Here is a 25,558-nt window from a genome sequence, read left to right on the forward strand (position 1 = left end):
GTGGGGGTTAGGTGATGTGGAAAGCGTTGTTTGGGCCCTCTGCACTGGGGTGAATTTTACCCTTAGGATGTAAATGGCAGAAAAACAGCAGAAATAGAATCTTGATTTTCTTTTATTAAATGTTACATATCCCAATACATGTTTAACATTCAAAAGTTGCTCTTACCAGCATAAAGACAATTAAATATATTTTGTCCACAAAGGTGCAAAAAGAGAAAAATAATTTATCTTCCTTATTTTCTAATGCTGAACAGAATGCTCTGATAGCTCATAAGCACAACCACAAATAATAATCAAACATTTCATATTGTAGGAGGGAAGAAAACTCAAGTTATTCATTTTACTTCACTTCCTGAATCTGTATAAGAATTCGTTAGTTAATCTTGATTTTTATTACTTTAGCTACTTAACTGTTGGTGCAATGGTATGGATTTAAAAAAAAAAAAAAAGGAAAACATTAGTTGACATCTGAGAATGAAATCTTTTAGGAAATGAACAAGAATTGAATTATCCTGCTGCCCTCTTGATTTGTAGACCTGCAAGAAGCTTGACTTGTAGGCAAATATTAGCTAAAACTCAAATGTGCTTTATTTCTGAGACTAATTTTAATCCCAAATGGTTTTGATGATTTTGCTGCCCTTGTTGATATACTTCCCATGAGCCTGATTTTTGCAAGTCCTTTTGCAAGGAGTACTCTCTTACAATCAAGATTATTTCACACTGGCTTTGGACTCCTTTTGTGACACCCTTTAATGTGCGTATGAAGTCATAATTTTTCTAAATTTGCACTGTTATTTTTGACTAATTATAATCGCAAATCAAATTTCTGATGCTGTCCCTTAAAAAAAGGCAAGGGAATGGGGGACTTGGAACTCCACTTCCAAAACACCATCACTTGCTGCTGTCTGTGGTTTTATATGTTCGATTGAGTTACGTAAAGTAAACTCTTCCAGAAAAAGACCCAATGGGCTCATAATAACTGAGTCACCAGTGACTCGCTTTCTTAAAAATCAAAGCTACTTTAGAAATCTGCAGTCAGGAGTTTCTGATCAATGTATGGCATCTCAGACCTGCTTCAGAAGGAAAAGGTTTTCAGTAAGACAACTAAATGGCTAAGAACCGTTTCAGATGGATATTTCACTGCAGTAGTTTGTTCTTGATTGCACAAAACAAACTGTCCAAATTCAAGACTGAGTTTAGACATAGCAATGCTTAACAATTCAGTTTCAGGATCTTTGGCATACCTATTGGCTTTTCTTAATTTAGAAGTGCCTTTTTGGTGCCAAACTACAGACTATTAGTATAAACTACACAATATAGTAAGAAGGGTGTTTGGTTGAGCGCTGATGTCTGGAATTCTTGAACTTCTAATGGGGAGACAAGCTTTTTTCTGATTTTTGTCACTTTAAAATACTGTTGTAAAGTGTACTTATTATTCACGGCATTCAAAATAATTTAGAAGGATATTGGCCACTGCATTTCCAGACATAGAATTCTGTGTGCTTTGCTGTACGTTATTCTGTAGGTGTGGCTTAGCTATGGGAGTAGTATTAATAAAGTTGCTATATTTGGTTGTGATGAGATGTAAGGGAAGGAATTCCTGTATTTATTATGCAGGGCCATCTGGATCTTTAACCTGTGCATGCTGTAGAGACACTGGACACTGACTTTTATTTAGGATGTATGTCAAATTTCAAGATTTGCATACTTCCCAATCTAAATTTTATGTTCTCCTTTTGCCTGCAGCAAACTATAGATTATCTGCTGTGGTATTTTAAGCAATATGAAAAGGTTGTGCTCTTCAGACAATGTACAGAGTGCCATGCTGTCCCAGAACCAGCATGACAGGTTGATTTGCAGGAACTCCTCCTCAGTACACAGTTGCTATGGCTCTTAGCCAAACTCCTGGTTCCTCTTCCCATTCTTCCAGCAGCCATGGCTTTCCTCCAGCTCACGGTTCTGCTGCCACACACCAGATAGATAAACTCTGTTCTGACCTTCTTGTGGCATTCTTTATTGCTGCTTCCCAGACCTGACCACTAGAGGCCTCCATGACTCTGCCACTTCACTCAGCACTATTCTTTTTGAGCTGCTGAGCTTCCACACTCCCTGTTGTAGTTCCCTCCAAGACTTTTCAGGTCTAGAACAATCCCAGACTTTGACAGCTACTTTCACTGACTTGATCCCAACACTCTTCTTGATGGCTTCTGAGCAGCAGCATCCTGTTGGTTACAGTGTCTCCAGTCTTAAATATTTGGTTTTTGAAAATTTAACCTAAGGGATATTTTGGATTTGATACAGGTTTTTGATTGACACGTCCCCTGTCTAAATTGGATCAGAACCGCAGAAGTAGCTTGTAGCATACAGACAGCTGGATTCTGTTGGCATCCTGAATACTCTGCTTGTACCTGCATTTCAGTCTTCAGAAACAAAAGCAGGTGATCATGGAGATCTCTCAGGAACATGAGGAATACAAAGTAAGTTAGTTTGGCTGCCTGCTGGCCTTCTTGTGTGTGTGTGTGTGTGTGTGTGTGTGTGTGTGTGTGTGTGTGTGTGTGTGTGTGTGTGTGTGTGTGTGTGTGAGAGAGAGAGAGAGTGAACTTGGAAGGCAAAGGTAAAGCAAAGTTTTATTACCATGTTTATGTTTGGATAATTACTTTCTAGCTACCTAAATTTCTCCTCCGTGTCAATTGGACTTATGGCAAGATACTATTTCCAACATTGCCACCAGGTTGCTGTTGTAAAGCTGATTCTCATCTCTTTCTACCTTACCAACCTTCTACATTTCTCTCAAACTGCTCTCTCTTTCTCTGATGTGGTGGTTATCTATTATGCAGAGGAAAACTTGTATGGAAACTAAAGTAATTTGAACAAGCAGTTTTTGTGACTTTTATCTTTGAAAAATTTTTCCAAGAGACCATTGTCATGTTATTGCCCAACTACAGTTTCGCCTAGAAACTTCTAATTTTCCCATTCAGGAGTCCTTGAGGAATGCTAGTGAATAGGACTGGTTGAGAGGACTGGGGAAGTTAGTTGTGGAATGTGTTCACTAATTTGCTACAGTTTAGGAATTCTGGAATTCCTGCACATATTAAGATCTCTGACAAGACATGAGCAACAACTGGTGGCTTGTTGGGTGGCAGGGTTGTGGGATTTAATGCACAAAATCGAAAGTGAGCTGATACTGTGTTAACCTCAAAGTTAATACAGTGGTTTGATTTGATCAGAATTCAAGTGTTCAGGCTTACGCTATATGAAGAATGATGTTAAAACTAGATTTTCAGATCTTATACCTGGTCTGTGCACAGGACTGAAGGTCAAAGCTAGGATTAGAAATCAGGAGTTCCCAACACTTCGACTTTGGCCTTGGGCAAGTCACTTGATCCCTCTCTGTGCCTCGGTTTCCCCCTCTGTAAAATGGGAGAATATATGTCCATCTCACAAAGTCATGAATTAATTGTTTGTTAAATGATGACACATGCCTGTCTGCCCTCCGTGCAATTTTTTTGTTCTTTGGGAGATCCTTTGCGCTTTCCCTCTTCTAGAGTCACTTAGCCCACCTAGTAAAGCAGAAATTCTTTTTTACACAGCAGCTTGGACAACGTGTTGATCAACATATGAAAACACACAAACAAAATCCACAAACACATTTATCTTCCATATACCCTAACTTTTGATTGAACAGGCAGACAGAAATTTACATTAAGTGCAAATTCCTTATTTTCGTGTTATTTTTTATTTAAATATAAATCAGAACGTATGGTGATGTAACCACTATTCTCAGAAATCCTAAACTGTACTCAACTGTACTCAAGAACAGATAAGTGATAACTAACTGCTTGCCTTTGACATTTAAAATAGACTAAAGAGAATATAACTGAATATCTGTTTTGACAATTTCATTTAACACTGTTATGGTGAGGGTAATTAACTATAGGAACAATTTAAGGGTTGTGGTGGATTCTCCATCACTGGAACTGTTAAAATAAAGATTGGATGTATTTCTAGAAGATATATTCTAGTTCAACCACAGCTATTAGACTTGAAGCAGGAGTTAATTCAGAGAAGTCCTATGCCCTGTGTCTAATATGAAGTTAGGTGCAGCTGTGGAAGTTTGAACTGACTGACATACTGATACTGAAGACGGTTGTTTCTAACTTGCTAATACAGGTCCTGAGTCTTCTCTCACTGAAATCAATGCCAGTGTTCCCTTTGACTTAAAAGGAGGAGAAGGGTGGGATCCCTAGTTTTGAAAACTTCTTTCAGATGCCAACCCAGACACCCACAATATTTGTGATGTATGTGGATCTGGATACTCTCAAGATATTTGTTGCAGATTTACTTTCAGTGCTCTGCAAATCTCAAATTGAGCCAGTCTTCTCCAGAGGGGGGTGATATCTTTCTGGAGGTTTTTCTTTGCTGCTGGTAAGACTTACACCCTTCTCTGGGCTAACTTATTAAGGGGCTTGGAGAAACTGATTTTTAGCAGGTAAAAATTACCTTGTTATAGCCCCTTTCATCTAAGGATTTTAAAAGGTGCTTTTGCAAACAGTAAGTTTCCCAACCGCTGTGCTGTGTGATAGGTATCCTCCCCATTTTCAGATTGGGAAACTAAACCACAGAGGTTAGGTGACTTTTTTTTTTTTCTAAAGTCACTCAATGAGTCAGTAATGGAGCTGAGAACAGGACCTGGAAGTTGTAACTTTCAGGCCCATGGTCTAACCAGATTTCCTGCTTAACAGCCCCAGAGAGCATTTTATCTGTTACTTGTCTATACAGTGTGTTGCAATCAGGCCTGAACCTTGACTTGAAGTACCTAGATCGGGGTGGCCGAGCCGCATGCGGCTCTTTGCGGCTCTTTGAAACTGTAAGTGAAATTCACCAACTGCCGCTGAAATTGACGCATCAGTGTGAGGTTTTTGGTGGAGGGTAAGAGACGTGGCTCTTTGCAATATCTACATCTATCTTTTGACTCTTCGTCTCTGACTGGTTGGCTACCCCTGACCTAGATGCTATTATAATGGTATAGTGACTTCCGTTTTTCTCTCTAAAGCCACCTCCATGATACAGCTATTACATAAAGCCTTCCACAGGAGGGGTGGCTTTTTTGCTAGCTAAAATCTTACTAGCAACTCTATCTGTTAAATAGCCCAACTATCTTAAATCTATTTGAATTCCCCCGTCGTTTCAGTTGAATAGGATCGCTTTCTGTCTCCCAAAAATAATTATCAAGTTTGTGACGAAATCGTGTCCATCCCAGAGCTGATGGTTAGTGCAGTGATGCCTATACACCTTATGGGGAAGTGTATGGATGGTGGGGGAAGAGAATGAGAACAAATTAATGCAATGTAAAATTCATGAGGTTAAGAGAAGGGGTGAAAGTTCACCTGTAAATACTTCCTAATCTTTCTGAACTACCATTCCCTCCTGTACTTCGTTGGTTCAACCCTCCCATCTCAGTTGATACCATTTCAAAAATCTGGTCACCTTAAGGTCAGAGCACCCCTATAATGTTAGCAAACACAGCCATGCATGCACGGGAAACTTTTATTCAGGAGTGTCTTCTGGCAGGAGGCAAAAGAACAGGAGCTAACTTGCCTGTGGGAGGGGAAAAGAGCAATCAGATACAGGGAAATACACCAGACTATCAAGATCTTGTTAAGAGCATAGTTAATAATGCTTCCATAAAGTATCACACATGATACAAATCCGCTCTAAGTGATAGCTATGGGAAGAGAGCCTACAGGTGGACTGGCTTTCATAGCCCAGTCCTGGAAAGGTAGCTAGGAGGTTTCAGAGACTCTGTAGGAAGTCAATGATTTAAATATATTTTGCACTTCTCTCTCCACACTCCATCAGATGATCTCAAATGCCTTACAGTTGTTAATGACCTTCGTCTCACAACACCTCTGTGAGGTAGGTAAAATGTACCCAAGGGAAAGCAGAGCACACAGACCTTAACATGCAGTTCTACTCTGAAAAGAGGCTGTGTCTCTGAAAATGGTCTCCTTTTCCTCAGTAGATCTGCTCCCTGGATTGGAGTCCCACACATTGATACTAGTGATTAAAAAAATCTTTTTCCTCTAGTTAGCCCTGCAGTGCCAAAACAGCTCTGGGAGAGGTGAACTGGATTCTACACTGGTTCACACACTGTCAGTTAATTTATATTTCAGCTACAAGTCCAAAGTCTATCCTCACTTACACCTATGCAGCCCCATGGAAGGTGAAGGGGTTGAACAGCTATAACTGAAGATAGATTTTTTTGGCTCAGTCTTTATTACTGATGTTGGTGTGGGACGCAGTGCACCCAGCTTACATTTCAGATAGCAGGTTATTTATAGCAGTAAGTTAGAGCAACTTGACATCTATAACCTGAAAAAAATCTGATAGGAAATCATAGAATTGGACTTCAAGTGACTTGCCCAAGACACAGCATTGATGAGAGACTAGAATCTGATTAGTCCTGACTCCATCCCTGCTCTCACCACTAGACTTGTCAAAGAGGAATGCATGTGACATAGACCACCCCTGTTCCCACTCTCTCTAGATCTCAGTAGAAAGGTATCTGATAAGATCTAGGTTTATCTGCTTTTGGAGACTTACAGGACTACCTATATTCAGAACTTGGGTTGAGACGGGAGGGAAATACTGAAGTGAATACTGGAGACCATATTTAATGACCAGCCACCCCTATGCAACAGATATATAAGCTTCAATTCTTTTAAAAAGCGTGTTTCCCAGGTGGTTTCCAGGGACCATTGAGATATTTCCAAGTGTCACTCCCTGTGCCACTCAGGTGCTTTTTTTTAACATGCTTACTGTTCTGCTCTCGTAAGTAGTCTTTGTAACTAACCAGGGTCTGAGTAGCAGTAGTGAGGAAAGCAGGAGGTGGGCCTAGGGGAGCGGATGCCCTTGCTGACACATCCTGCTGTGTTCTCTTCTGAGAGTCCACACTTCCATCACTCACGTTATGCAGGAAGTTCCGAGGTAACTTCTCACTGTGGGCCACCCATTCTTTCATGCAGTCCAGCACTATGGGTATGAGGCTCACGACACCTCCATAGTGGTTCTTTGCTTCATCGCAACTCAGGTGATTCACCACATCATGAGGGTACCTGTGGGGGAACCAGGGGGAAGCAGTTATTTACCAGAGTGTCGGTGGAGCTGCAGAACACATGCAACCCCACAATGCCCTGTTAGTCGCTGCTAAGAGTCCATATGCACTTTCAATTACTTTCCCAAGACAAAGGTCAGTGATGGTCAGAAGTAGACTGTATGGCTGAAATAATCCTGTCCAGTAATATTCCTCACCACTGGCTCAAATCTGGTTGCAATCAGATTTAAGTTCAATAGTATATAAAAATAGCAGTGTCTCCTCTGCTCTTTGCCCAGTTGAAATAAACTCATGACAGCACTGGGTGGGAAAACCTCTATTACTGCTGCATCTGACTTCAGTGTACTAGGCTGCCTATATGTTACTTTTACTAGCACTAAAATTCACAAACTTAAAAAAAACTAACCATTTGTGGAGTGGAGAGTGAATAATATTGGGGGGCAAAACGCCAATGACCAGCGAGATTACTGGGGCACTTTGCTCTTTCATAGGAATTAGAAGACAGTCACAGGGCTACAATGGCCGTGAATGGTGGCCTGGAGTACAAATCTCACATCAGCAGGTGACCATGCCTCTCTTGATTGTTCGCCAGCTTTGTAAGTTGAAGTGATGTTTGCTTTTTTTACAATGAGCAATGTATAAAAGCTAATAATAGACCTACTTGGCTCGGATGGTGCTCAGGTCGTTGCTGTGGCTAACGAGCAGCTTGCATTTCTCCAAAATGCTGTTTGTTACACTGGTACCGGGATGCAGGGCTTCCAGCTTTTGGCAAAGTTTGTTCATATCGCTACAGATGTTCAAGAACATGAAGAGGATGCGTCTGTCAGTGGTGTTGTTACAGTGATGATCCATGTAGGCCTGCACCTATGTAGTGCAACATGTGCAAGGAAGGGCACTATTTAAACTGCATTGAAACTAGTTTTTGAACAAGCTAGTGTAGATTTTATTGATTTACATACAAAGGGCCGTAGTTTGTATTACAGTGGAGAGAAACTGCCCTCTGACCCATAGCTCTGTAGGAACAATGTGCAGGGGAACCGATATGCAATACTGTCTGTCTTGGGGGCTGTCAGTTTGGCATCTTTCACCAGCACTAAGTTCATACTTTTTTTTATACTGGTGAGTGATGAATAAAAAGTTTTACATCTCTAAAGAGCTGAAATAGCTAGATATAGGGTCTTCCTGCCAAGTGGCAGGCAGGATTAGCTTGAACCTTGCTCATTGACATTAAACCAGTTAACACAAAGCATCTCTATTGCTAAGTTTTTTATTTAATAAAATTAGACTAAATTTCAATGCTAATTCTTGGTAGAAATTGACATTAATTCATAACACAATCTAGCCAGCTACTCTTCTGAATAGTGATCAAAACCCTTACAATAGAAAAATTAAATCCTAATGAACCCTGATTTTAATGACAGATGTTGTCTCCACATGCAAAGCGATTTATCCTTGAGACATAAGGTTGCTCTCTGCACATCCACAATTGTAATTTTATTGAGATTTTCTTCCCAGTGTCTTTCAGGCTCAGAGTTTTTCATGTTATTTAAATTATTCAATATTTTTAAAATTTTCAAGACAATTCACATACCAACCTAGAAATCCCTACCCTATTTGGACACTAAGCCCTCAATCCATCATCTCTCCTTCCCTCCCCTCCCCCTCTCCCACACACAAACACAGCCATTATTTTTCATAAACACTACAGAAGGATACAGTTGCACCAATACCAGGGGGGAGAGGCAAGCAAGCTGCTTAAATTAAGGCTTACAAATTCCATGGGTGGTAGGGGAGGGTGGGTTAGTTTGTCATCTTGTACTGTACGTTTGTGGTTAGGAGTGAGATGGGCAAATGGAGTTGTTAGGCTAAATTGTCTAAAGTGGTACCAAGCAGTATGGTGTTTGTAGAAATGGGTAAATCATAATGTAGGTTCTGCTGTCTCCTTTCATAATATTGTATTCTACAAGAGATTGATTTAATAAACAGACCTTACTAGAGAGGTTTATATATAGTTTCCTCTAGTAAATATTGATTCACCATTGCAATATACACAAGTGCATGACAGTATTACGCTGTCCCGTCTCTGCTGGCAGAGACCTTTGTGCTGAATGCTTTGTACCTGTCCAATGCTTGCCACGGGCCTGATCTTGTCGTGTGCATCCTCTCGGGTGTGTTCCAGTGCTGCAATAAACGTAAACTGCTGTTGCTGGAAGAGCTTGTAGGTCTGTTCTATGTTTCTCAGACATTCTTTTACCTCATTCATTTTGCCCCCCTCCTGGATTTTGAAAAAGGAGAGGGAGGAAGTTAGTTTTTTTAAGTGATACAATTGTACATGTGTAACTCTATTTTCACCTACAGCTGTAACCAAACAGGTTGAGTTGCCAAAAAAAAAAAAAAAAAAAAACCAACAAAAAAAACAAGATGGGAAAATGTATTGCATCAAGGCTGTGCAATCCCAGAGCCACAAACAGTAAGTCAATGAGGTAGTAATGATGCTACAAAAAGAGAGAGAGAATCCAGAGGGGACCACTGACAATCAGATGCCATAAACCCTAGTGGGTCTATTGTAAACATAATGTAGCAATGCATCAAACACAGTGCTGTGAGAGGACCAAAGGGAGAAATGTCTTCTCTCATCCAGTGTAAAACTATTGCTCAAACGGCTTGAAAACTGTCTTCTAACATTAAATGAAGGCTAGCTTGCTAGGTAGTGTGCAGTGTACTGTGATGGAACAAGGGAGAGCTGGACTTGAGGTTAACCTCTGGCTCTTTCACATCAAGATGGGGGCCTGGTCAGGGAAGCTGAGTTCCAGTGTTGGTCTTGCATAATGTAGAGGCAGTATGAACACTCCCTAGGGCTACCAGTTTCTATACTTCTCCCCCACCCCTTTGTTTCACTTTAATTTGCCTTGCCCCACCCCAGAGAAGCTCCTACTGTTCTTGCCATTTTGATCTTTCCCCCCCGTTTTTTTTTTTAAATCATTACTATTGCTCCCATGCTCAGCAATCTGGATGCAAAAGGGACACTGTGAGCACCTTACCACGTGCATGTCCTTGGGTAAGTCTGACTCTCAAGCTGTGGGGTCACAGGAGGGATTGTTATAGTGCCCATAAATGTGCACGCAGTCAGCTAAGAGTGTTATTAATAGTCTGAGGATACAGAGCAGAACCAGAAGGTGACCCAGAATGAAAGGGAAAAAACCGTCCATGATTCCAAAGTGCAGGGCTAGATTTGTCAAGTGTATAGCAACTTTGGGGTGTTCTACACCACCAACAGATCAAACTTGCAGACAGAAAGCAACATGGGCTAAATGCCCCTCCCAGTTGCTAAAATCCCCCATCTCTACACAGGCACCATGATGTCCCTGTCTCCTCCCTAATTTGAAATCTTCCTCTAGCCCCATAATGTTCTGTCCCACTCCCAAATGTGTGGTGCAGTTTATGGATGTCTGCCTGAGTCCCCACACATTCCTCTCTCCTCCCCCTCCCCCCATAAACTGTAGCTGGCCCTCAAGCCCTGTCTGCAATGGTCTTCAGCAACAAAGCAAGCAACAACAGAGCTGGCTATTGACGTTTTAAAAATATAGTGTGTATTCCCTACTCTTAAGTGTTTTACTAGCAAAATAATACATTACAGGATCTATTAGTGGATTTTTTAATAAAATACATTTGGTTAAACCTATGTTCTTGTCTAAAGCAGCTCCTGAAACGACTTACCATGAGAACTGGATGAGCTTTAAAGTCTTGCTTCCCTTTATGGGAACCTTAGAAAAACTTTTGAGATGCTGTGGCTTTAAAATGACTCACTCTGCTGTTATGGCTTATTTTTATGAGCAAGTTTTCATTCAAATGGAATATTAGCCTCTTGGAAGAGGCAAATTGCTTTTGGGGCATGAGGGGCACCTAGCATTTCACAGAATCGGTCACGTAGCACTGAGTTGTTCCTGTTGCTTATTCATCACCTCTGAAGTCCTGTTTCTCTGTGACATCAAAACACTTTGACTAATTTCACAAAGGTGAGACTCAACTAAGACCAGACCCCCTACACCTCCAGAGCCTCTTTTCATACAGCGGTACAAAGATGCAGGAGCAGGGCTGGGATTGAAGTGTCCTCCTGCCAGTGCAATGCAAGGGGTGTGACCGCTCCCGGCTGGTGTGTCTAAAGTGCTTGGAGGGCTTTAGCTGAAAGGCCTGGGGAGGGTGGTGGGGACGTGAGTAGTTTAGCAAAGGCCCCAGCAGGAACTGGCTTATTCAAGGCGGTATTTACAATCCAGTCCCGTTCTCCCGGGGGGAGGATTCCTGCTCCTGTCTCTAGCGTTGCCAGGCAGGTCGGTGTCACCTCGCCGCTCGTTCGTTTCAGTAGCAGCTCCGCTCTGGGCTGCGGTGCAGGGGCCGCTGAGAGGACGGAGGCGGGCTGGCTCAGCAGCCCGGCTGGGCAGGGAAGGGCACGGCGGGGGCTGTGGCGGGGCTGAGGGCGACCGGGCCTGTTGCCTCGGCCCAAGGCGTGATTGGCGTTTAGAGTGGGCAGCGGGGTCCGCTGCAGCTGCACTAAGCGCCCCCAGGGCAGAGGGGCGCGGGGGGGCGGGCACTGGCCGAGCTCTGCAGCCCGCCGCCGGGTGCGCCCCGCTCACCTGTGTGTCCGCTCCCACTCGTGCATGGCCCGGACCTCCTGCCCCGGACACCTCCTGCTCCCCGCGGCCCTGCGGGCGCCAGCCCCAGCGGCCAGCCCCCAGCAGGGCAATTGTTACAAGCGTCTCCCCGGGTAACGCTGACGTGGGCTATCCACGCCTCTCCCTGCCCCAGGGCAGGCGGGGGGGGAGGGGGTCAGTGTGGGTCGCTGGCGCAGGGGGCAGAAGGAGTGTGGGCAGCGGGCGGGGCAGCATTGGCGGGGAGCAGCGGCAGGAGGCTGTGGGGGAGGGGTGCTGTGTGTGTGTGTGTGGGGGGGGGGGATTGGAGGATCGCAGTCAGCTTTTCTCCCCCACGCTGCGGCACCGGCCCCGCTCCACTTTCCAGGCAGCCGAGGCTCTAGGGCGAGGGAGCCGGACTCGCGCGTGGTGTGCGCGCGCCCGGCCGCCCCTCGGCTGTGTGTACGCGGGGGGATGGGGGGAGCCGCCGCTTAGTGTCCCTTTAAAGGAGCCTGTCGCTGGTTGATGAGATCACACGCCCCGTTCCGAACCGATGCTGATTTAGGGGCGGGGCCTCCAGGAGCGCGCGGCGATGACGTAGATCCTTAGCAACGCGCGGCGGTTGCTAAGGGCGCGATGGACGCTACCTCCAGGCCCCTCCGGGTGCCCCCGGAGATGGGCTTTTATGCGCAAAAGCACGAACTCTTCCAGCTCCTGCAGGTGAGGGGCGAGGGGAGGCCGCAAGCCCCTCCGCCCGCAGGCGGTACTGGTGGAATGACAGTGCTGCCCCGTCCCCAAGGGCGGGGTGGGGGGGTCTGGACCCCTCCCAGCAAACACTGGGGCGCCCAAGCGCGTAGGGGTGTCGGGGTAATAGCTGTTGTTCCCAGCCTGCGTTGGGGTGCCTACGCTAGAGGTGAAGGAGGGGTCGTGGTGGTACAAACGTGCGCGAGGTGCCAGCGTTGGCTGGAGGCCCCCCCCCCCCCCCCGGGAGGACTGCACCCTGCATTCACTGGGGTGCCCAAGCGCACGGGGGGGAGGGTAACTTAGTTCCCAGCATGCACGAGGTGCAAGCGTTGGTTAGACTGGTGCATTGGGCCCTGAGCTATCTGTGTGGGTTTAACAGTTGCTCCCACCACCTGTGACTGCTGGTGTGGCAGGGGGACGTATTGGCTGTTCCTAGTATGCAGTGGGTAACCCTGCTGCAGGTCTGGGGTTACCCCGTCCAGGCTGCTCTGGAGTACCAGCATGCTGCAGTATACTGGAGGCATGGGGCCTAATGACTGTTCCCAGCGTGTAGTAGGATGCTCAGAGGAGGTGTAGATACCTTGGGGTAGGAGAAAGTGCTACGAGTGAATCTGGATCTGCTCAGATCGCAGCTTGTTAGCCATCCCAGGGCACAAACAAACACAACTGTAAATAATAGCACCAACTCTTCAACGTTTATGCATCTACCTAACCTTAAACATGTGAGTCAAATTAAGTTTGTGCATAAGCGATTGCAGGATTGGGGCCTAAAATCATAGAAGTATCAGATATCATCAGCTTGAACAATTATGAGTCATCAGAACTTCACACGTTTTCTGGGTTTGTTATTTAAAACTTAAAGAATCACTGTCAGGTAAATTTAGGTGCCAAATTCTGTGTTTTGAGAGTTTTGTTAATAATTTTTTTAATATATAGTATTTCTTTCATGTACTTACACTGTAATACCAATTAAAACAATTTTCTTTCCTGAGATTTAAATATTTTCCTGTGGCATTTGTTATCCAGACATGAGAACTTGCAGATGAAACTGATTAGTTTATTTTCATTATACCAACTGGATAAAATACAAAAGATAAATAGTGCAAAGTCAGGTAGATTTGCTATAGATTCCTGTCCATACACTCAGTTTATCTAAATGGAACAGGGGATACGGAATTTCATGCAGTTGAATGGGGGTTTGGATATGAATGTAACTGAGGCACATTGTGTTTCTCAGTTTTAGATAACAGAGGGTTTTGGATGTGAGGTTTAATTAGTGTTTAATGCCATAGTGGGAAGCTGTAGTAGTTTATCATTATGTAGATATTACATAGCTTTTATGGTTATGGATTGAATTAAGGGCCCAAGCCTATAAATATGCATCTGAGTATCTTATGAGCAACTACCATTGACTTTGAGTGGCTTATTTGCATGAGTAAAACTACTTTTGCTTATGTGGGTTTTTAGGATTGAACCCTAAAATATTATTAAAGTAGTTGTTTGCTACACTTTGATATAGCTGCTTTGCATTTGTTTAAAATAAGTCAGCGTACCAGATTCATTATTAACTTTCTTTTATGTTAAAAAAGCTTATATAAAAGTATAAAAATCCTCTTCCATTCTCTCCCAAAACAATTTACATCCATTGTATGAGACTTAGACTATGTCTACATGACAAACTGTGGTCGATGCAAGTTATGAAGGTATAAAGCCACCCAGTTATTGCTTGTGTGCATGCATACTTGGCTGCTTGCTTTGATGCTTCGTGTGCTCACCAGGAGTGCTGCTGTTGATGCAAAGAATGGTGCACCTGTAGGTAGGTATCTCAGTGTGTCATTCGCCACCCTTTCAGGAATTTTTGCAATGTGTTGTGGGGTAGAAATTAGTTGAAGAGGGAACTCTGAGAGATAGGAATCAATTTCCCATCTTGCAACTTTCTCCATCACAAAATGCCATTCCTGTGCCGTAATTTTCACACCCTTTGTTAAAATCCCACAAACCTAAATGGCACTTTTTGCTGCCTGCTATCTCTGGCAGAAGCATGGAGCCTACGCAGCTCTGCATTATTGTCATGAACATTGCAAATACAGGCCACACGATCCTCTGATATTTGCATAGCCACAGGAAGTACTACAGCAGTGCGGAAGGTGATGATTTCTTTGAGAACAGATTGCTAAGGGCCATAGCAAAACCAGTTCAAGATTGTTGATAGCATTCACAAAGCAGCTGCAGGTGGTGGATCACTGCTTCTGGGCCCAACAAATGAGCACTAACTGGTGGGATCGCATCACAATGCAGGTTGGGGATGACAAGCAGTGGCTGCAAAACTTTCAGATGCAAAAAGCCACATTCCTGGATCTGTCTGCCCATCTCACACCAGCCCTCCAGAGCCTGGACACTAGCATTGACAGTTGAGAAGGGAGTTGAGATTACACTGTGGAAGCTTGCAATACTGCATTGCTACTGGTTAATAGGAAATAATTTTGGAGCTGGAAAATCAACAGTGTCATGCAAGTATGTATGGTCATTAATTGGCTTCTGCTACACAGGACTGTGATTCTCAGCAACGTGCAACATGTCGTGGCTGGATTTGCAGCTTCCCAAACTGCGGTGGAGCAATAGATAGCATGCACTTCCCTATTTTGGCCCCATCCCACTTTGCAACACACTACATCAGCAGAAAGGGCTACTTTTCTATGGTCATGCAAGCATTAGTGGGTCACTGGGGATGCTTCTCTGACATCAACTAGTCGGGGAGAGCGCATGATGCTTGTATCTTTAAGAACACAGGACTGTTCATAAAGGTGTAAGCAGGGACATTCTTCCTGACTGGCAGATTGCCATTTGTGATGTTGAAATGCCAATAGTGATCCTGAGGAACCTAGCCTACCCCTTGATTCCTAGTTCATTAAGCCTTACACTAACCACCTTTCACTTCCAAGGAAAGATTCAAATACCGACTCAGCAGGTGAATGTATTTTTAGTAGATTGAAGGGACATTGGTGATATTTACTCACTAAATTAGATTTCAGTGAGAAAATTATCCCAATGTTATATCTTCATTAATGACCTGGAGGATGGGGTGGATTGCACCCTCAGCAAGTTTGCAGATGATACTAAGCTGGGGAGATGGTAGATACACTGGAGGGTAGCGATAGAATATAGAATGACTTAGACAAATAGGATGATTGAGCCAAAACAAATCTGATGAGATTGAACAAGGACAAGTGCGGAGTCCTGCACTTAGGATGGAAGAATCCCATGCACTGCTACAGACTGGGGACTGACTGGCTAGGCAGCGGTTCTGTGGAAAAGGATTTGGGGGTTACAGTGGACAAGAAGCTGGATATGAGTCAACAGTGTGCCCTTATTGCCAAGAAGGCTAACAGTATATTGGGCTGCATTAGTAGGAGCATTGCCAACAGTTTGGGGGAAGTGATTATTCCCCTCTATTCAGCACAGGTGAGGCTACATTTGGAGTATTGTGTCCAGTTTTGGGCCCCCCACTACAGAAAGCATGTGGACAAATTGGAGAGAGTCTAGAAGAGGGCAACAAAATGATTAGGGGGCTGGAGCACATGAGTTATGAGGAGAGGCTGAGGGAACTAGGCTTGTTTAGTCTGCAGAAAAGAAGAATGAGGGGGGATTTGATAGCAGCGTTTAACTATCTGAAAGGGGTTTCCAGGGAGGATAGAGCTATGCTGTTCTCAGTGATAGTGGATGACAGAACTAGGAGCAATGGTCCCAAGTTGCAGTGGGGGAGGTCAAGGTTGGATATTAGGAAAAATGTTTTCACTGGGAGGGTGGTGAAGCACTGGAATGGGTTAAGTAGGAAGGTGGTGGAATTTCTATCCTAGAGGTTTTTAAGGCCTATCTTGACAAAGCCCTGGCTAGGCTGATTGAGTTGGGGTTGGTCTTGCTTTGAGCAGGGGGGGTTGGACTAGATGACCTCCCGAGGTCCCTTCCAACCCTAATCTATGATTCTATAGCTGCCTGTTTGTCTTGCATAATATTTGTGAGGCAAAGGGGGAAAGCAGAGGTAGAGCATCTGTCTGCTAACTTTGAACTGCCAAAAACCAGGGCTATTACAAGAGCTCCATACAGTGCTATGCAGCTGAAGGAGACCTTGAAAGAGCACTTTAAGAGGCAGCCACATTAATATGCTGTGCTGGCCTGTGCTCTGCCTGGCCCTGACGTTTGGGGGGTGTTTGCAATTGTAGAGTACATTTATGAATATCATACTGTCTTATAATGAACCTATGTATGGTGTGGGTGCTTAGTGGACATTTATAATTATTACAATGTGTTTTAAACTGAACCTGTGAATTCTGTGATCCTGTTCAATTATAATTTAATGTGTACTTTCAGTAGCACTAGGTATTCTGCTGTATATGTTATGAAGTAAGATTAATTTATTTCCAAAAAATAAGTGTGTAACAAAAACAATGCAAAGAATAATGTGCGGTTAAAAAGCAATACCATGCAAACTTGTAAAAATAAATAAATGGAACAGAGCTTTAAAATTGGAATGCTAGAAAACATTCATGTCTATTTCAGTCCATTTCTGCCAAACATACACCAACCCTGGCTCTGAGAGGTCCCTGTATGTGAAGCTGTGGTTTTCGTTATTGTCCCTTGGCATGGAGTGGTAGCTTTATGGATGTGGTCCATGATGCCACGGAGGGTGTAGGGAACTGCTGAAATGGAGTTCTCCATTCATTGCAAGGGAAGGTGAGCATGTGACTGTTGGACCTGTAGGTCAACAGGAGTCTGCAGCATTTGTGTTTGCTGCCTAAAAAGTCCTATTATGTCCTGGGACATCTCCCTTTCCTTTTCCTGCTGGGTCCCCTTGGCCTTTCTCCTGTCTGCTTTTTCCTTCTCCAGGCTAACTTCTGTATTCACTCTCCAAACCCTATGCTCTTGGTCCAAGGCAGCACTGATTTGCACAATCTCACTGAATTTATCCTCCCAAGTCTGCTTCTTTCTTCTCCTCATCAGGGTCAGGTGTTCTGTGGGTGTGAATGGAGTACCCCTCAAGACTGCAATAGCAGCAGCTATCTATAAAACAAAGTTTCAGAACTGTCTACTGTGAAAGCCTGTCCGCTACTAGAGAGCTAATAGGATTATGACTTCACAAATAAAGAGGATCTGAAAACTGATCAAGAGGGAAAGTTATTTTTATTTACAATTCCTTGTCTTTTACTTTGTTTGTGTTAATGCTGACTTGACTTGGCCGAGAAACATTTGGGAGAAAGGATGTATTTAAGATTCAACATCCTTCCCTTTCAATGAAGGTCTGAGAGCTCACAATCTACATTTCTATGCTCTCCAACGAACCTTCCAGCAAGAACAGGAAAGACCATATATGAAATTCTTGGGGTTTTTTAAAGGTAAATCAAGTAAGGGTGGGGTGGGAATTTATAAATAAAAATAAACAGCACCCCCATACTTTTCAGGCCTTCTTTATGCATCATAAATAATAAAAGGGACACATTCATTTTCCTTCGCAAATCATCTTTAACTTCTATGTACTTAATTTGTCCCTCTCTAAAATGGAGTTAATATTTCCCTAGCTCACAGGGATTTATGAAGATGAATGGATATTTGTAAATCTCTTTGAGGTCCTCAGATGAAAGATTGTTATAGAAATGCAAAGTATCATTATTATTATTATTTTATTATGCTGAGTCTGTCCTATTTATTTTCAGAACATGCTTGAAGGATTGTTAATCCATAAACCTGATGAGCCTATCCAGTATATGATAAGTCACTTAAAGCAAGACAATGATCATGGTAAGTGAAAATGAGAGGCCATATGTAGTTCAATTTGTGATTTATAAACCATTGTTGTGAAAAGCTCTACGTCAGGTGGCAAATGGTGGATAAAAGTTTTCAGCCTGTCTCTCAAATTTTTTCAAGTGTTTTAGAATAGTTATTGGTAAGGTGTTTTTAATTTCTTTTCTAGTGGATAATCTAATAAAAATGCACTTTATCAGTTTTAAAAATGAAACCCTCTAAGGGAATAACAAAGAGTTCTAGTGTATCAATTATTAATGCTTTCTGTGCCCCATCTGATATTTCCTGTTGTCTTTAAGCTTGCTAATTACCCCTTTTGTCAGGTGTAAAATTGGTTTCCTATTCTACCTGGGCTGGCAGCTCCTCTGTTGTTTTGATTACTTAGTTACTTGCTACTGTTAATGAGTTTCACAGCTCGGTGGCATCTCAGATGAAGGAACAGCTAGGATGCCTACCCATGTGTATAACAAAACCTGATAAATTGAATAGGAAATATGTATTCTGCACAATAAAAGCATGTACACTCAATCAAATTATTTGATTTACAAACTGTTCACCCTTAGGCAGATTATATTTGGAGATGCACAACTGAACTATAATTTTTGTTCTGCGTGAGCTGTCAGCAATAGCTGGTGTCATGTTGCTTTGATGTTTCTTTAAAACCATAGTAAACCATTATGAAAGTTCTGCTGCAGCATCAATGAAGTCATTATCACTAGACATGCTCCGAGCTCTTTCTACTTAGTGGTGATCAGATGGATGGCAACTGAAATGCTGCTAAATAGCAAAAATCAAATCCTGCAAATTGTGTCCAACCTTTTCTGATGTGGGCAGCATGAGAAATCTGATCTGTTTTACAGACCCATTGAAAGTACACAGCAGAGAAGTTTCATGAGGTTTTATTTATTTGTTCTTTAACCTCACAATATTATTTGAACAGAATCAAGCAGGTGGCCGTTCAATGACTTAGTGAAACAAAAGGCTAACAATAGAGCCACAGCAATTGTTTATCAAATGAAAAACTTGCTCTGTGGTTTGAAAGAATCTATTAAGACACAGAAGGAACTCCAATTAAAATTAAAGCCTAAATGTTGTTTTAAAAGGAAATGTTGTGGAAAACAACGTAGGAGAAATCTGTAGTGGAGCTGATATTTACTTTTTGATCATGGCGGAAGGTGCTGACTGTTTAGGGAAAAAAAGCCCTTATTAGAGCCATCAGTAAAGTGATGAATTTTCATGATTTTGCCTTGCTAGAGAGTTTTAGCCCCAGATAAATTTTCACACAGAGATCTGCAAAAAAGGTATTGCAGCTATCCCAGGTGTGAAGTCAGGATCTAAAGCACTCTTTAAAAAATACAAACAAACCTAATGATTATAACAATCCTGATGAAGCTCTTAGGTCAAATATTAGGTGACTGAGCTCATACTCAGAACTTATTGTTCTTTCAGGTGATTGTTTTTAGAACAATCTTGAACAATAACTAAGCTATTTTTTTAATGCAACCTTTTATCTGTTTTTGTGCTAATAAAAGGTTTCCAGAATCCAAGTAACACATTTTGGTGACTACTTCTTTTATAACCATACCCATGATTAAATGTAATGAACTTCTGGAAAAATGTTAGTCTTGGACTGTATACTTCTCCAATTCAACAAAGGAGTTGCCTTACAAGATATATATATTTTTTGCATTAATATTAATCATAGAATCATTTGGACTTGAAGGGACCCCTAGTGAGTCTAGCCCATACTTTTACATTGTGCCAGGATTAATTTAATTCACCCTGAAACTGCACCTGAATGTTAAATGTTAAGACTGCTTGGAAAAGTAACTGACTCAGAATGGTTTATTTCCAAAGAAAAAGGCATTGTGCAGATTTCTGTGCTCATTTAGCTGCCTGTGTAGACCTCAAGCATTTAATACTAACTGTGTGCTGATTTGTGGGGTTAAACATTACATACAGTGGTGCCCTGGTTGTGCCCTTGTGTCATATGTTTAGGGAAAAATGCCGAAGATTCTTACAAGTGTGCAAATGAGTAAATCAATGCATTATATTGCCTCATCTGCTGCCAGCCACTAAGCAGAGAGAAAACCAGATTTAGTACAAAGTGAGCATTTACAGTAGCCCTGGGCAATATTAAAGTATGATATGGTGTATATAATGGTACGTTTCGTTTTTCATCAAACGTTTGTCCAAGAAAGTTGTGTATTAAAGCTTCAATACCTAAGGGTTTTCTTGTGAATTTTAAATCATGCTCCTAGTTAAACCTCAAAAGGATCTGTGGATGGAAAGGTTTTTTGATTTTCTTTGAAGTGGTTTGAAGAAGTTGATTAGTGTTGGCACCCGAGCACTCTTTTATGACGCTGTTTATAAATAATTCCTTAGTACCGGGCTAGAGTTTCAAGGTGTTAGATTTTAAAAAACTAGGATTTAATCACATTACATTTGAAAGAAATTAGGTGATAAAAACAGCTGATGTATCCTTTTAAAGTATTTTTCTACATTGTGTACTTGTTCTGTTGCACTTGCAAGAACCAGTACGGGGGGAGTTTTCCTTAAAGCTTCTAAGTCAAATAACTTTGTAAAGATGAAGCTGTAATTTGGGTTCCATGCATGTTTAAAAATTGCACCTGCCCAACCGCTGCTATGTGTTTGGAGGCTTTATAAAAATACATTTCCCATCCTTTCTTGTCTGCTGAGATCAGAAAGCATATTCCTTTTGGCTGTCAAGACCTGGAGAGGCTTTTGGCTGGGTAGATTTCCCCACTCATCTTTTTTGACCCATACTACTGCCAGTAAATACCTATCAGTCCCTGCTCTCAAGCCTGATTTCTCCTCTCCCCACAATGGAAAGTGGGAAGAAAAGCCCAAAATGTTAATGTAGCATGACAATTCAAGGGATCTCAGCCCAAAATGCATGCATGCAAAAAAGTCTCAAATCTTTCCCTAGAGATTGTTTCCCTTTTTCCTTGTTTTTTCACACCACTGAAAAACACTTCTGACACCTCACTGACTTCTCACACACTTCACTACATCACTGTAGAATGAAAATCATTGTGTTGTGTATATGATTGTAAATTTCTTGGGACAGGAACCTTATCCAGTTATTTTTTTAATTCTTTAGATCACCTTGCACGGCTATGGTATTATATATAAAGAATAATAAAACCCAAATTAATAAATACTAATAGAGAGGAGATAAGGACTTGTGTGGTAAAGGAAAAGAGGTTACTGCCATGGCAAGTAACTCTTTTTCCTCACTGTCTTATTGCATCCCCTCTGCATGGAAGGAAGACTGACATGCAGTAGATAAACACAAAGGGAGAAAAAATGGATTTTATTGCTGATTAGAGAAATGAAGGGCAGCGGATAAAAGCATAGAGGAGAAATGTGGAGTAGCCTGTTTTCTGCTATGATGTAAAAAGTTTTATAGTGCACCCCAGAGGCAATCTGAGATGTGTTTTGGATACATTTTCTTTCCATTTCTACCCAGAAGGTAGTTATTCTCAGTAGGAAAGAAATGCAATTTTTTGCAATATTTTGTAAAGTATAAACATCTCTGGTTCATGACATAACCTGGCTACTAGGGAAAGGTGTGAGTTGAAATTACATTACTCTTGTTTAATTTTTTTAAAACTAAAAGTTTATTAGTACAAAGTAGTAAAATAAGAAAACATTCACTTTGAAATTGCCATCATAATGCATGTACAAAATTAAAATACTTTACTGTAAGATGCCTCAGATCTAAATCATTTAACATGTTGGGAATAAAAAGCAAAGTTAGAAAAATAAGTATTCAGTATTTATGCCCTCTTTCAGTGAGTTACAAATAAGCTGTGCTTAAAGTTAGGCATGTGCAAAGTGTCTTGCCGAATCAGAGTCTTAAACATGTTAACTATGGAAATTAAATTAAGACATAGTCAGGACTAGCTTGGTCCCCCAATTCTGCAGTCCTTACTAAAGCAGAATGCCCACTGAAGCAACTGTATTACAGTATAATTATGTGTTGTATATTCTGTAATATAGGGAAAACAAGGGTGTCTTGCCTTTTTGTCTCTTGACATTCATGTATATTTATTCTATAGTTCCACGAATTTCTATACTTGGTCCATCTGCCTCTGGAAAAACTACTATGGTAAGTATGTTATCTTATGTGTTAGAACACTGTACTGCCATATGTTTGCAAATAAGAACTTGTTCTTCATTTATGTTAGAATAACTATTTATTTAGAAATTTAAAAAAGTCTTTTGACAATGATAGAATAAAAATCACTTTTATTCCTGTTTTGTGGGCTTGTGTGTGCCATAGTTTTGGCCAGCGCCTAGATACCACAGTAATAGGCAGACAGACTGATGACCAGATTAGATTAGATAAATGCACTGCACCTCAGACCAGGGGAACTGAAAAAGTGTGAAAAATGAGGGGCCTTTACACCAAGCAACCTGGCAGGCCTGTTATATTTATTGGATTTAAGACATTTAGGTTTAGATTTTCAGAAGTATTTTGTAAATTTTTGGGTGCCCACCTTTAGACACTTTTGGCTTGATTTTCACAGGTGCTGGTCACCCATAACTCCCAATTAAGTTGGAGTTCTGGGTGCTCAGACTTCTGCAAATCAGGTTCTAGGGGGTAAAATTTTCATAGTGCCTAAGTGATTTAGGAACACACATTCCATTATAAGTCAGTCACCCATGTACTTCTGAAAATTCCACCCTGGATGTTTAAAGTTGGACATTCAAACTTAGAGGCCCCTTTCAGAAGTGTGGTTCTTAGTGTACAGTTACTTTTGTGTATGTGTGGTGGGGTGGGTAGGTTTGAGCCACAGAATTTAGAATGCATTAATTGTCACAAATGCTTTTGACATCAATATGATTTTACAGTTTATAGGACTACAGTGTATTTTCAAAAAACTATAGCTATGGCTTTTTATGCTTTAAGAATTAACATCCATTTATATTTTTCTTTTTAGAAACTTTTTTCAAATGCAGTTAAAGCTTATTAAAGAGATGGTCTATGTACAACTAGCACCTTTCTCAACAGGTTCTGTTCTGTGTGTATTTAGAATCACATATGCGAATTTCAGGGACAAAAATAAGTTTCTACTGTTTGTTTGTTTTTCTTCTTCTTTTGACAGTGCAGAACCAGTGCACTTGTAGGATAGGAAGCTGGATTCTGGTCTGGTTTGTGCATCATTAAGAAAATTGTTAACTATTTCAGTTGCAGAGCCAATCCTACCTCATTTACTCTGGCACAAGTCCACTGAAAATAATGAAATTGTACTGGTATTTATTTTCAATATAATATAAATATATATTTCCATTATATGGCAAGGAACCAGTATCTTTCCTTGACAAGATTATAAGAGTTTAGGAAATTCCCAGGAAAAAAAAACTTTGTGAAAATGATATTAAACTTATAAATACATATTCAATGTAAAATTAGGAGGAAACAAACCTTAAAAGAACTGTGGAATTTCAAAGAAAACATTGAAAAACTAGGAAATTTTAAATAATTAAAATTTTAAACAAAATATTATGTAAATACAGAATTTAAGTATCATACGTTATATATTTTCTGTCTTGATATTCCTGCCATCCAGGGCACCCTACTTGAAAGATTGGTACATGTCTAGTGGGTATTGTTGTATCTTACAGCTAGCTGTCCTATTCAACCTGATTTTTCCTTCATGGTTGGCTCCTGACCCCTGATGTCCTAGGATATCTTAAATCCTGTGTAGTCAGTGGGAGTTGGGGATGCTCAGTACTTCTCAAGTTCAGTCTTATAATTTGATGGTTCACCCATAACCTTTAAAAAATCTGCAATGCAGATCAGCTACATAAATCCTGATATATCAATTATCGGGGAAATTTTCTAAAATATCTGGCAAGTGCATATAGGAAACTATATTGGGAAAGTGGGAAAGAGGTTAGATGAGTCTTTAGGGCCTAGTCCAAAGTCCACTGAAATCGGTGGAAAATTGATTTCAGAGGGCATTTGATTGAATTCTTTGTATTATGAAGTGTCAGAGGTAGGTCTTGCCATGGTGTCAGTGGCGGACAATCTGTGACCATGGAATGGGTGGGTATTGCACAAATTATGCTGAGTCTGGTCACAGTGTAATGGGAGTATCTGGCTCATTTTTCAATGTCTATCTATGGTATTAGAAATCTGTTGAATTACTTTCTAAGCCATGAAAGATGTCATGCAGGCATAAGGTTGCATCATTAATTTGGATGTAGGTTAGGGGCATGAATTAGGGCAGGAATACAGAGGTAAGATGGTGTGTGTTTCTTAACAATGCATATTCATATTTGTCTGCTTTTTAAGTTCAAATTTTCCTGGCTTTTCAAAATATATGGTTTTGAAATCTTCAGCATTCTTTTATTTTCCCCTTAAGTTACTGATAAGTGTTCACAATCTTAATTCCATATTAACAAAGCATCTGTTCTGCAAGGTGAGTACTTACCAATCTTACATATGTGGATCGTTTGTCTAAATTGGAGGCTAGAGAAATACTGAGGTTTTTTTGCTTTCTGTGGAGCTTCTGAAAACATGTTATTTTCTTAGCAGGAATTTGGCCCCATCTTCCCCCCCCCCCCCTTCTTCCCTCAGGCAATGTGGCTTTGTAAACAATTGAATACCCCTCGTATCACTCAGGAGACTTTATTGGAAGAAACCTTAGAGCTGACAAAAGAAGCAAAGGTATTTCAAGAGAGAAAACAGGTACGTAGGAAAACTAATAATACCAGCTCTATGTGCTCCGGAAGACACATTATATGACACTGCCGTGATTTCAACTGGTGGACAACTTGATCAGATTAAAGTACATAGTTTTGCATCAGTGGTGCTTTGTACATGAGTGTATGAATTTGTAGATGCAGGGGCTTCCATAGCGAGAAGATAACCCCTTTACTACATATGATAATACAAACAGAAAAATATGCTATGAGACAGACTGGGATAGAGTTGGGATGGGAGAGACAGGGACTGGCAATGATAGACTTGAAAATCTTAAGATTCTCATTAGATACTAGAAATACATTTCTGGGTATGCACAGTACTGTTTAAAGAGTTATATAGTTTCACAGGACAAAGCCTGTCTGGTGTTAGAATGTTTGATGATCTCCATTAAGCAAGCACTATTCTCTGGGGTCTATTTCAGTACAAAATACTTCCGGAAAATATGTTCATGGAGAACACTTTTTTGATGTGACAGAGCTACTTAGCTGTGTGGGATTGATTTTTCTGTAGTATGACACAAATAATGTACTTGGTGCA

The 25,558-nt window shown here is 41.3% G+C and overlaps 2 protein-coding genes across 6 annotated transcripts in view; one reads left to right on the plus strand and one right to left on the minus strand.

The window, feature by feature from the left end:
* Positions 1-94: 94 nt before the first annotated feature.
* SPACA9 (sperm acrosome associated 9) lies at positions 95-12,017 on the minus strand. Of its 4 annotated transcripts, XR_010918596.1 has the most exons (7): positions 11,746-12,016; positions 10,832-10,888; positions 9,234-9,389; positions 7,776-7,978; positions 6,968-7,115; positions 5,488-5,598; positions 95-3,560 (listed from the first exon to the last, which is right to left on the minus strand). XR_010918596.1 is itself a non-coding variant. In XM_067541905.1 (6 exons), exons 2-6 carry the CDS (start codon positions 10,832-10,834, stop codon positions 5,590-5,592), a joined length of 519 nt encoding a protein of 172 aa, XP_067398006.1. In that variant the 5' UTR covers positions 10,835-10,888; positions 11,746-12,016; the 3' UTR covers positions 95-5,589. The 4 variants fall into 4 exon arrangements, 3 of the variants coding, with proteins under 3 accessions (XP_067398006.1, XP_067398004.1, XP_067398005.1); XM_067541905.1 differs by having other exon boundaries at positions 95-5,598; XM_067541903.1 differs by lacking the exon at positions 95-3,560 and having other exon boundaries at positions 5,530-7,115; positions 11,746-12,017.
* A 25-nt stretch (positions 12,018-12,042) lies between these two features.
* The window catches only part of AK8 (adenylate kinase 8), a 97,420-nt gene continuing 83,904 nt past the window's right edge, over positions 12,043-25,558 (plus strand). The window contains exons 1-4 of one of the 2 annotated variants that reach the window (XM_067541899.1): positions 12,043-12,459; positions 18,192-18,276; positions 22,365-22,414; positions 24,848-25,003. In XM_067541899.1, coding sequence (XP_067398000.1) covers positions 12,376-12,459; positions 18,192-18,276; positions 22,365-22,414; positions 24,848-25,003 — 375 coding nt within the window. In that variant the 5' untranslated portion in view covers positions 12,043-12,375. The remainder of the gene's footprint in view (positions 12,460-18,191; positions 18,277-22,364; positions 22,415-24,847; positions 25,004-25,558) is intronic. The other variant, XM_067541900.1, reaches the window with a different exon arrangement.

The sequence above is a fragment of the Emydura macquarii genome, unplaced genomic scaffold (assembly GCF_026122565.2).
Source record: "Emydura macquarii macquarii isolate MOO-44397 ecotype Brisbane River unplaced genomic scaffold, CSIRO-AGI_Emac_v2 contig_691, whole genome shotgun sequence".
NCBI classification, from domain to species: Eukaryota; Metazoa; Chordata; order Testudines; family Chelidae; genus Emydura; species Emydura macquarii.